At 35.8% G+C, this 12,591-nt stretch overlaps 2 protein-coding genes across 2 annotated transcripts; both read right to left on the reverse strand.

Moving 5' to 3' along the window:
- Nucleotides 1-39: 39 nt before the first annotated feature.
- Nucleotides 40-7,249, reverse strand: LOC114527057 (afadin- and alpha-actinin-binding protein B-like). The gene is made up of 15 exons (XM_028548644.1): nt 6,840-7,249; nt 5,373-5,515; nt 5,108-5,165; nt 4,755-4,970; nt 4,323-4,423; nt 4,010-4,064; nt 3,562-3,669; nt 3,340-3,424; nt 2,873-2,938; nt 2,692-2,801; nt 2,466-2,504; nt 2,072-2,200; nt 1,577-1,676; nt 1,109-1,289; nt 40-621 (listed from the first exon to the last, which is right to left on the reverse strand). The coding sequence occupies exons 1-15, from the start codon at nt 7,002-7,004 to the stop codon at nt 447-449; spliced, it is 1,731 nt and encodes a 576-aa protein (XP_028404445.1). The 5' UTR covers nt 7,005-7,249; the 3' UTR covers nt 40-446.
- A 5-nt stretch (nt 7,250-7,254) lies between these two features.
- LOC114527054 lies at nt 7,255-12,522 on the reverse strand. The gene is made up of 5 exons (XM_028548640.1): nt 10,868-12,522; nt 10,243-10,512; nt 9,590-9,948; nt 8,363-9,398; nt 7,255-8,204 (listed from the first exon to the last, which is right to left on the reverse strand). Exons 1-5 carry the CDS (start codon nt 12,491-12,493, stop codon nt 7,770-7,772), a joined length of 3,726 nt encoding a protein of 1,241 aa, XP_028404441.1. The 5' UTR covers nt 12,494-12,522; the 3' UTR covers nt 7,255-7,769.
- Nucleotides 12,523-12,591: the final 69 nt, after the last annotated feature.

The raw sequence follows: 12,591 nt of genomic DNA on the forward strand, positions 1-12,591 counted from the left end.
TTTTTAAAAACATCACAAATATTAAATGAAAAATGGCTTACTTTATACTAACTATATATATATACAGGACATATTTTACATCTTTTTACATCAATATTTGACGATTCATTTAAAATGTCTATACGACGAATGTTCTTTCTAGAAAATAGTCTTTAAATAAGATTACTGACACTTCGCCTCCTTAAGGCAAGCTGAATGACTTCCACATCTCGATGAAGAACCTACGTAATACGAAAAATTCATACTTCGTCAAAAATGCCCTTAGTCCTTCAAAGCGTATGTTGTATATGCCTTATATACCAGAACATACGCTGTTAACGATCTCCTTACAATTTTTGATAGTGTACAAGCAATTTAATTAAAGAGACACAAAAACGCTAGAAAATTTTATACCTTCTAATTCTATCATTATATAAATAATCTACTATGATATTTTACTTGAAATATTACTTCAAATTATTGTGTTGTTTTAAAAGAGCTTTCTTAATTTTTTGTGCATGTTCCCCTATTCTTTTTGTCTTTTTATTTGATAAATGATTTTCTTTAATAACTTCATCTTCGTGGTTTTCAGAATTTTGACTACTTGATCGTGAACCTTGGTTCCATGTTCGCCTTGGAGTTCTAGTAAAGGAATATTAAAATCAAGAACGACAACAAAGTGTTGCTTCGAGTCGTAGATTGAGATAAGAGGTTACTAGGCGCAAGGCTTGCAAAACGCTTGTGACCGGAAAAAGATCGGACAAATTTATTCGTTTCAAAAGTCCTAAAGCACCACAAAGTCGAATGATGCCCCAATATCATATCTTTCTCAAACGTATTTCTTGAAACAGGGCTTCTTTTTACAGCCTGTTTCAGCCACCGCTGTTTATTCTGGTAAAGAATGTGAGTTTATTTGTATTATAAATTACCAACTTTAAAAAACTTCTACTAACAAGCGAAATGAAGGAAATGGGTATTGCGAAAACAAATCATTATTGCAGAGGTAAATGGAATATTGTGAAAGAAAATCTCTTCACGCAGTTGATCCAACAAAGAGCCTGGAATGAACGACACGGAGGTCGTCACTAGCTCTAACCCCGGAGCTATACAAATATAATAAAATTCATACTCTTCAGCCAGATGTTCTGTCTTTGTTCTTAAATTTATTATACTGTACAGGTCCTCAGTACTTGGTGTTGTGACAGCTATTCTCTCATTTCTACGTTCGACACCGTTGTTGTTGCGCGGTGCTGCTGAATATACTGGGGTCTGGGTGGTAGTTCTCGGAAATTTAATTTCATCTTCTTCGCCTGGAACAAAGAGAAATATATTGTAATCGGAGGAAAAATCTAAATTTATTTTTCACTCCAGCTAAAACGAGAACCTAATACTTGATAATCTAAGCCTGGATCATATAGAGGTATAACAGAGTATAGAGGTACAACATAGAGAATAGAGGTATAGAGGTATAACATATAGAGTATAGAGGTATAACATAGAAAATAGAGGTATAACATATAGAGTATAGAGGTATAACAAAATAAAACTGAATAGCGAACATAAACTTAGCCTATGAATAGTAAATTGTCGTACTCACTTTTCCTTCTTGCGCGAAATTTCTCATTCTTTGGACTTGGAGAAGAGTTCAGTAACTGTTGCTTCAGGAAAATCGCTCTTTCCTCGTTAAAACGCTCTCTCTGTTTATTGAGTAAATCGATCCAAATTTTACCAGATAAAATATAGTTTGCATTATAAGTAAATTTAACATTGATTAATGTCGTGAAGTTGACACTAGCTTATGTTCAAAATACTGCATGAAATCACCCGACCCCGTCGAAGGTCTCGGTTTCACACGCGGGAGGAAACATGATAGCAGCTGGTACGTCGTTGTACTGTTTTGAAAATTAGGGCGGAAAATGTACGTTTAATGGGTTAAATACATACAATTATAGCATAGCAGAGATACTATAAAACTGTCAGGCTGTTGACATCACTGGATATAGTTTCTCTTTAGTCTTAGAGAAACAAGGAAATACTAAACGAGTAAAGGCTACAGTTATCCCAAGTTTTGTATATAGGAAACCAAACGCACCTCTTGACCTAATTTGATGGCTGCTTCTGTAAACTTTTTCCTTTCTTCGTCAAACGTTTTCTTTTCCTGTTTAAATAGTTTTATTTCTTCATCCACCTTTTCTTTCTCAGCGGTTACAACGGAATCATTCTGGAAACGTTGAATGAAAAGACGACTAATCAAAACAGGAATTTTGTTTAGAAGCAAAATTTGTTTTGGAATCGCTAACAAACTCAAAGATTCCAAACTCACAGGCTCAGGCACGCAAAACACCTATCATGTTGAATCTCGAATTCTCTCTGACGTCATTCAGTTTGACGAAAAACGGGCAATTCAATCGAAAGAGTTATATAGATATATGCAATCAGAATTAAACATGATAGGAAGTATTAGGAACGATTTGAAATAATCATACCAGAAAATCGGCCTTGGCACCCGTGTCGTCTTGGAGTCTCTAAAATAAAGGAAAAACAAATCAATATCAACCACGAGGTACCTGACCCTGGCCCAGTGCCCTGACCCCACTAGACAATTAAGGGGGAAATGCTTCAAAATAGAGTAAAACAAAAAATTGTGTGCATGCATTCTCATAGATCTTTTCATCTTTGACCAGTGTATATCGTCACCCCACAGGTACCAACCTGTATATGTTCTTCTTGTTGTAAAACGATATATTTGTATCTTTCCAATTCATTTTTTAGTTTATCAGCATCATTATCTGTATTACTCTCGTTATTTTTCTTGACGTCCTCTATGAAAAGATTTGAATATCAAGTATTCATGTTGTGAATTTAAATATTTTCCAATATATATATATCAAACCTGGTTTAGAACTGTCCATTCCTTCCTTCAACCTCTTCCACTTCTCACGAATGCTCCTTTCGATTCCTTGTAATAATGATAATGAGTTTTATTATTCATTATAATTATTTCCTGAATGCCGGTATTTTGGCTTTGCTTGGGTCATTAAATAGTAATTGGGGTTTTGTTGAGTACCAATGTTGAGTATCAACGATCATATAGGGTTCCCCTGCATAGATACAAATCATTGCTGCATACAACTGACGCAAGTGTTGTATCATAAAGATTCAAGAATTCGAGAACAACTACAAATTCATTGTCTCGAGCCGGCCTAGACTGCGCTATCAGTTTCCCTTCGAAGAGACATGCGGTGAAGATACTCAGTTTTTATAACTATCTAGGAATCACTAGATAATTAACTCAGTAAACAGTGTACGTTATAATTTCTTCTCATGACATTTATTTTCCTGAGTTCATTAACACGATACCTTCACGGACAAGTTCGAATGGCATTTGATATTGTCCTTCAGTGTGACTGCTCACAGATATTGAATCTTCGTCACTATCTTCTTCCTATACAAGATGTCGGATGATTATTTGTAATTTAAATATCTGTGATGCATGTATATATACCAGCTTTAATATAACGAGGATTTAAAAGAAAAAAAGCAGGACTAATATAGAAAGTTTTCTATGGTAACTGGACTTACCCCAGAATCCGTAGTGACATCCTGGTGTTCTTTGTTAAGAAGATTCACCAACTCGTTTTCAGTATGTTGCAATAACTCTCGTAAATCATTATTTTCTTCCATAAGTTCCTGAAAAAGAATACAAAAAATGTCGAAGACACAAGGGTTCGTCTATACACAAGAGGACAGTCATAGTTAATGGCTCAATAATCAATATTATACCCGACATATAAAACAAGTACAAGTACGCAAGTAATAACTACTCTTTTATAACTAGTTCGTTCGTATTACTTGTTTTCTTAGATACCATGCACCGAGTCTTTCCACCCATTCCTTCAATTTAACATCCAACCTATGTTTTAACTGAGTTTTACTCCAAATATTAAGTTTTCCTAAACAAAAACTCTTTTTCTTTCAAGATAAATAAAATACTCAGGATAATCCAGGCCTATAAAAGCATTTATAATACCTTTTGTTTATCTTCATAGCTGTTTACGACCAGTCGATACATTTCTTCATCGTGCCTGAAAACGTGCAATTGAAAGTGCTATATCGGAAGTCTGAAACCTACTGAAAAATTATTCTACTCTTGCATGAAATGAATGCCTTAGCGCTGTGATCAATCTGATGAAGTATAAACGACTGCTCAAAAGATTCCGCTAACCAGATTACAAGACCTATCTATACTTGCACTTGGATACTAACATTGTGCTCGATAACGTTATATAAAAAATGACATTGTTCTCCTTAACATTATTTTAATCAATAATAAATCACCCTACTTGTTTCCTGTGTTCCAAGTTCGCCTTTTTCCATCAGCTCTTTGTATGGAATTAAGCATATCAATCCCTATCGATTTCTCCTTCGTCTTGTAATTTAACGACTAAAGCAAAAATATACAATACAATACAGCAACAGTAAATTAATACGACCATTAAGCGAGCTCTGCCTTTGATCTAACGTTTAGACGTCTATCGATCGTGCAGGTTGGGCCAGGTCACGTTATTCGATGGTTGTTGCACCTTCCACAAGTTTTCGTCAGCCTTAATAGGTGTAATAAAATAACAGTCTCGTGGATTTCGTGAAAGATAGGCTAGTTTGATATCTTTTTGACTATGGCTACGGTTCAGCCTGAACACAGAATGTGTATTATTATCATCCATCTTTTATCTATGGCCTAGCTGAATCATTGAATGGGCTACCTAGGAAAATACCTGCACTAATTTTTCTTTAAGTTTCACCATTTCTCTTTCAACTTTCCTAATATCGTGTTCAAATTGTTTCTTAAGATGTTGTTGGTTTCCCTTCATTTTCTTTATTTCTTCTTTTTGCGATTTGACCAAGTTTTCCAATGATTTCTTTTTTTTCGACAGTTCAATTTGTTTTGAATTCAGCAGAGCAACTTCTCTTTGTGATAGATCAAATTCGTTCTGCACAAACAATCAAAATGTGAATTGTGGAAAAAAGATCATCCTGAATTTAGGAAAGATTTTTCAAATGCAAAAACACACAATGGCTAATTTTTCATATTTTGGAAACTTCATTGAGTTCATAAGTTTCTACAAACCTTCAGACGAGTTTGACTCTGAACTAAAAATTCATTATCGCAATCTGATCTCCGCTGCCTAGTGATCAAATGGAGAAAATAATGCTCATTACTGATTATGAGGCCCATATTATGAGTTGGAACTAAATATGGAGAACAGTATAGGTTATGTCTGATCATAGAACCCATCTAAAATGATGAGCATGGGATTTAGGTAAGAGACAATTATGAATTATTTCACAGAAGTTCAAAAATATTCTACAACCTGGTTGCCAGAAATATTTACCTTGCTTCCAATTCATCTTTGACTTGATTATTTTTTATTTGGAGTTGAAGAAGCTCGTATAGATTATTAATCAATCGCACAACACTATATCCATTTCTCTCAGAATTTTTATATAGTGAAAAGAATCCTAGTGTGACCAATTCCTTGAAAAAAAGTTTAAAGACATTAATAAACACTTTAGAATTGTCCTAGAAAAAAAGGTTAAAACACTAATAAACACTTTAGAATTGTCCTAGAAAAAAAGGTCAAAACATTAATAGACACTTTAGAATTGTCCTAGAGAAAAAAAGACATTAATGAACACTTTTGAATTATCAGAGAATATTTTAAAAGAAAGAATTTTTTAAATAATTTATTTGGTTTTCTTTCATGTACCAAAAGTTTGTATTTCAGATACAACCATAAACATTCCTAACGTAATGGACTCATTTCCAAATCTTAATAATAATTGTTCCATGCAAAATGCCAACAGAAAAAGAATATGTAGACTACTTAAAAAGTGATTTAAATTAAACCCTTAAAGTATTTATCACCTACTTTAATATTACAGATGATTTTTAAAGTCATTTACGTCTTGTTATAAAAAGGTTGCATTTCTTACTCTCTGTTTAAATATCTTACGTAGAGGCTGATTTTAATTCATATGTAGCAAGCTCACATTTTATATATGCCACCTGCTGACTAAAAAATGGGCTCTCTCTCATAAGATGTAAAAGCACAAGTCATGTTAGTAGGCTTATATTATCTAGCCTTTCAACAACTAATAATCAAAAATTGTATACATGTTGACAGATGTGTTAGACATTTTTCATACCAGGCATCTGTGGCTATATACATGCTATCACATGAAATAATAACCACTCCATGATATTGTGTAAAAATTGATATTATATGCACAAAGGAGATTGATTCGGCAATATATCTGAATAGCTTGGCACTCATGCAAGGGATGACAGCCAATATTGTAAATACAGCAGTATCTCCTAGATTAAATATGCCATTACTAGAAACAATCATAAATTATGTACAGTGTTTTTATTAATAATAAAATACCACTTTTATCTGAAACGTTATCTAAAATGTAGAAAGTACTGTTTGACGTTTCTTAAATCCTTTTCATTATTTCGTTGCATGATAAACCACAAGTGTACTATACACTTGAGAACGATTCTGATACGGTTTTGGATCTTGGCAAAAACATTCGATAAGGGAAAACGAGAGTTAAAACATTAAAGTTACAGCGCGTTTTTCTTAAACGACATTAAATTTATATTTTGAAATTAGCTGAACAATATATTTCTTAAACATGCTACTTTCTAGTGTCTGTCTAGTGTCCACAACTTGACATAAACGATTTAATATCTGCCTACACTACAGTGACTACACACGAGACTATATTTTAAATAACAGTATTAAAAAGTCAGCTTAAAACTCAGAAGCACGTCATGTTGCTTAACAACTACAAACCTGATTCAGATATGCAATGCATTGTTCGACATTATTCTCTGTACAAAAAGCTTTCTCGTGAGTACGATGACCAAAATCTGGCGAAATAGAAAATCTCTCATTGTCGGGACTTGTATGTGACTGTGTCATATATCTCTCAAATAGATCAGGCGATCTTGATGTCATTTTGTACTTCTCCAATTGTACAAGAGTTCAATCTTCGCGACAAAAAAAATATTTATTTTGAGCATATGTACATTCTCATTTTCCCTCCATTACAAAATTCAAAACAAATGCAAATGTTTAAATAATATTCTCTTTACGCATGCATTCTTACCGAAACCACTGACCAACAAGTACGCAAAAGGCGTATTCCAATTTCTAAGAAAGAGAAAGAGGCAAATAAGAGGTCCCTCACTCCCCTCCCCCTCCCCTCTTCTCGGTGTATGACATGCCTCGGATAAACCCAAGGTAGGAAGTTGGTTGCAAAGGACCTATATTTTTAGCCGGTTTTAAAATTTCAAATGTCTTACGCTCTTAGCTAGCTGGAACATAAATTATAGGTGTCCGCGCTATTACACGTATCGGCCTAACTTTCAAATATATACATTGACAATCTCGTTTCCCGAGGTTTGATTCAACGACCAAGATGAAATTTCAACTTATGTATAACAGCGCACGAAATTCGGTTAGGTAAAATATTGAAACGCAGACATGCCCGAGCATAACGGAGCAGGTCTCATTTCAACAAACCCAAATCTATTGCAGGCTCGGTAAACGAGATTTCCCCCAACCCCAACCAAAATCGATATGTACACCCCAGTAAAACCTCAAATAAGTAAAGCCTTATTTAAGTACCTATTAATTACTTTTCTGTATTTTAAAGTACAATTAAAACCAATCCCATAACCAGAAGTTTATTGATTAGTTGCATACCAAAGTCACAGTCAATCAAGCAGTTGTTCCATCGCTGTCTCTATTGACCTGAGGCGGAGGAGTTTCAGATCTTGAGAACAAATATGCCAGTTTTTCTCGTCTGTCTTCAAGAGTTTGATCAATCGCTGAAGCAAGGTTTGAAGTATCAGGCGGACTTGTATCCTCGAGTCTTTCGTAATCTTCATTGTCAGTTGAGGTATTAGCTCTGTTTTTAACAAATGCGACTAGCTTAATCATAACAAGAATGAGGGTATACAGCCACATGAGAATAACGATAGCCAAGTTTGTCCTGTCCCGATCGTTATCTGCAATATCCATCATTTGAAAGACACCCAGTGCTGACAACACGAATAAGAATATCATCTCTGAAAAATTTGCCCGTGTTTCTTCATATGGCTGGAAGTAACAGTGGATAGTCAAAATAAATGTTGTCGCGATTACCAAAGCAACCTAAACAGAAGAGAACCGGTAAAAATTGTGCGCTGAAGTCGCCGTTGTGAGTTGCGTTTCTTCAACTCTCTATTTAAACAGACAGAACACGATCATTCTTTTTCTTTAGATTATGTCATAAATCCTAGAATTATATCTTTCTATCTAAACGTATATACCTGTTTATGCTTCCAGATGTGCATGAAGTCGCCCAACGCAACGATGAGAAGGCGCCGCAATAGGTCCACACTCCACCAAAACACACATCGCTCTTTTAGATTGTTTGTTAATGTGTCCAGGTAATGTGGAGCAATGTTTAGACGATTTGTCGTGGTGAGAACAAGAATCAGTATTGGTATTATAACTCCAAGTATCAAAATGGTATAGGCAACAATTGACAAAACTAAGTGCTTGCCTTTGTAACAAATCACCGACGCTTGTGCGAAAAGACGCAACTTTCCTTGGATTGAAGCACAGTCGACAATGTTTAACGATGTGTTCATAAGGCTGGAGTACATCAATATCAACAAAACCCAGAAACATTGTACAGCGTTTTTTCTTCTTATCAGAATAACACGTTTATAGCTGAGAAAGAATGCGACAAGAGAGACAAGCAGAGCTATGACCGAGGAACTATAGCTCCAAGCCAGCATGTCCAAATTATCCTGATCATTTAGAATATAGCATTGAGAAAATAAATAACCAAAGAAAGGGATTGTAAAATCGAATATGGAGGACAAGAAGAAAACAAAGTTGTAAACATTGATAGTCCCTTTCGTTGTATACTGAGTAGGAGGGAAAAATAACGGTAGAACTTGAAAGAAGAATAGTGGACCTCGAAGCTCATTATCTAATCCTGGATTGAAGTAAAGAATGATAATGCAGAACATAATTGTGAAAATAAATGAAAAAACGTTGGTCCATTGACATGATGTATTTCCATGTTTTGGAACGCAACGAAATGTTTGTATTCCAACCGTGTAATTTTCTTGGCAATCACCACAAAGCTTGCCGTTGCGATTATTAGCACAAACATCAGTCTCGGTCCCGTTCACAACATTGAAAAAACAACCGCTTACTTCGGTGCCACTTTGTCTTGAAGTATCGGGGCAGGAACAATAGCCATAAGGACATGGAAATACTGTAAAAACACCATTAATCACACCAACCCAGTAGCCTTCCTCATATTGGACAAAGTGCCCATCCTCAGTACATCTATAACGAAAAACGTTAACGATAAAATATTTTGTAAGATGAGGTAACCCTAAAACTAAATACATGAATGTCATTTAAGCCTTTTTAAAACGATAGATTTTTATTTCATTTCATGCCATGAATGTTATTTTAAAGAATAAATCCACTGGTCGCACCATTAGATTTTCAATAACTAGTATTCAAACACTCACCCCAAAATCCCAGTCTTATTTTTATCACATACACACAACTCGTTTTCCTGAACGAATCCAGGCCGACATGCTTGAGGGCGAAGACTAAAGTGAACGAACACTCGACCATTTGAAAATATGTCATAATAATACACCTCAGCGGCTGTGTTCATTGGAATTTCAAAACTTGAATTGTAAGTGTACTTGAATTTTACGGTGTTACTTGCTCGCGAGAGGGGAGTGAATGTTTCGGGTGACTGAAGCCAACGAGACTGAGAACTATCAGAGTTAGATACTTTGTCAGCAACGATTGAAAAAACGGAATTATTCAGTTCATCTCTCGCAACCATTTCCAGCGACATTACTTCACCAGGGCATGTCTAAAACATCAAGTAAATTATGTCAATGCAGCGGCTAGAGGAAATCTCTTCAGTTATCAGTTTGCCAGTAATTGCCGACCACTGAAATTATCCCCACGCGCCTTGGTGGGGTCAAAAAATGCTGACAAATAAAGGATTGCCAGAAGGAAGAAAAAGGTGGCTCGAGAAGACGACTGCCCGAAATCGTAGCTTCCAAACGTCTCCGAATGCACAAAACTGGAATTATCACCTAACATGAAAAAACGAGCCTACCGAATAGGTTTAAAGTGAATAAACGATACGGATGAAAGCTACCTTAATTGTTTCTATTCCATTTTTTTCTTCGAGACTGGAAACATATGTAGAGATAGCTTCGGTTCCATTGGCCCTAGCGTAACATAGTTCAAAAATGTCTGAACTTGGACACAAAGCATTGCCTTCATAGTAAAACGTTGGCTTCCATTTCAACGTTTTCTTAAAGTCCAGTTTCTGGGAATACGAATCCCAGGCGCACATCATTAACGAATCAATACAAATTGCTGGACCCCGTAACGTCGCACTATTGTTGATGAAACTTATATTTACCTAAAACGAAAAAAGCGAAACACAAAATGTCAATGGCCTTTTCACTGGACTTTATGCAATGTGCCATGGTTTTTGATTATCGAATTCACATAGAGTTTAGGAGCGATTTACTGTAGTTTGTAGAGAAACCTTTCCAATTTTTTTTATTTTGGCTTTGCTGCACACTCGCCTCTCTCCTGAACAAGGATAATCACAACTCAAATTGACTTTGATAATAAACTATCTTCACGCATATAGCGCGCTTGAAAGGTAAAAAGGGAAGGGCGGAGAGCTAAAAAAAGTACTTATCTAAATGATATGTGTCCATGAGTGATTCAGTGCATGTGTAAAAACGACGATGCGAACTGATACTTACATTCCATTCGTTAGGACTGATGGCCATATTTGAATAAACCAGAAAACAAAACGGATTATTTTTTACGCCAACATGATAAGCCACATTTGTAACAACATTGATTGCACCACCTCCAAATGAAGCGAAGTTATCTTGAAACAGAAGATCCGAGCCTGGGTGTACAACTATTTGAGAATTTTGCGATGAAATTGCACCGCCTTGTAAGCCCATGTTTCTCAGAAAATGCAGCTTGCCATAGACCTGAATGAGGGAATTACTAAAATACGCCGCACCAAAGAAACTGTTGCCAATAAATGTGTTTGAGCCATTTAAAACAATATTGACGCGATCGATAATAAACGAAGGCAAATACGCATAACCATTCAAAGCCGAGTTTATGTTATTAATAAACAAACAATTTTCAAAGACAGGAATCTGATTTGATGAACGAGGACCATATAGATGCGACGCAATTTTTACAGCAGAGCCAACTGGTCCAGAGTTGCGAGCAATATTTAGATATTTAAATAATAATATCTCTTCACTTTCTTGGGGTGAACTGTAGTAAGATTGAAGGAAAACATATATAGCGCTACCACTCTTAGACAAGTTTTCTTCAAAGAGACTGTTGACCATTTTCAGTCGTGTTTTAGCCGAATAATCCCAGAATGAAAGAAGAAATGCTCCGCCCGCCTGGGCGCCGTAATTTCTAATAAATTGATTTGAAGAAATGAATATTTCGTTGTACAACGTAGCGCCAAAAAGTTCAATCAATAAAGCACCTCCGAATGTGGCATTATTTCCTTCGAAACGACATGATGTAATGTTTATTGTTGTCCAAGAGCTTGATTTGTCAATGAATGTAACGTGAATTGCCCCACCATTTTTTACAGCGTTCTCCTGCTTATGGGCAACGTAATACTTGCTACCGTCTGCATGCACACTATTGTTAATAAATGTAGTGTGAAATACATTAACTGACATATTTTTTCGGGATCCATTTGGAAACAATATGCCTATTCCCCCACTAAATGCACTCATATTGGAGCGGAACAAGTGTTTGCTATAAATAAACTTATTCGTATTTCTTACAAATCGGCAGTATTCTATGTGGACATTGGAATTTTCAACAAAGAGAGCACTGCAATTATTATCTTGAAAAGCACAGGAATAGAATGATACTTTATTAGTATCAGTGACTGTTATTGCCGGCATAACCTCTGCATATTTCGCCCAAGCGTTCCTGCCACAGTTCTCGAAGGTGATATTATAAAACTCCAAGAACAAGTTTCGTCCGAACACGTTGAAAATTCTGCGGGCAACATCGGTGCAAGTGAAACGAATAGTGGGCTGTTTAGAAAACAACCTAAGAAGCAAGGATCGGTTTTCGTCCGTGTGAATTTGAAGAGGTTCATCGATTAAATACTGCGATTCTTCAATATGAATATCGACCGAAGTTTCGACTGACCCAAGAACATAGTTCAATGCAAATTTCAATGTTCGACATGGAGTGGTAAAATTATTTGACAAACACTTAGTATTATTGCCATTCGTGGGTGCCACAGTGATGCTAAGATGGCATTCAGATCTTTGAATGAGATCACAAAATGTGATAGTTAATAACAGACAGTACCAGCGAATTCCCATTGCAGCTGCTCATTCCAGATGAATGACTTTGATTATATTTCTACTGCGGACTATGCTCAAATCCAGAAATTGAAACGCTTCGCCTTCGGCTTCGCCAA

Source organism: Dendronephthya gigantea, unplaced genomic scaffold (assembly GCF_004324835.1).
Source record: "Dendronephthya gigantea isolate DGI-Jeju-01 unplaced genomic scaffold, DenGig_1.0 000043F, whole genome shotgun sequence".
Taxonomy (NCBI): Eukaryota; Metazoa; Cnidaria; class Anthozoa; order Malacalcyonacea; family Nephtheidae; genus Dendronephthya; species Dendronephthya gigantea.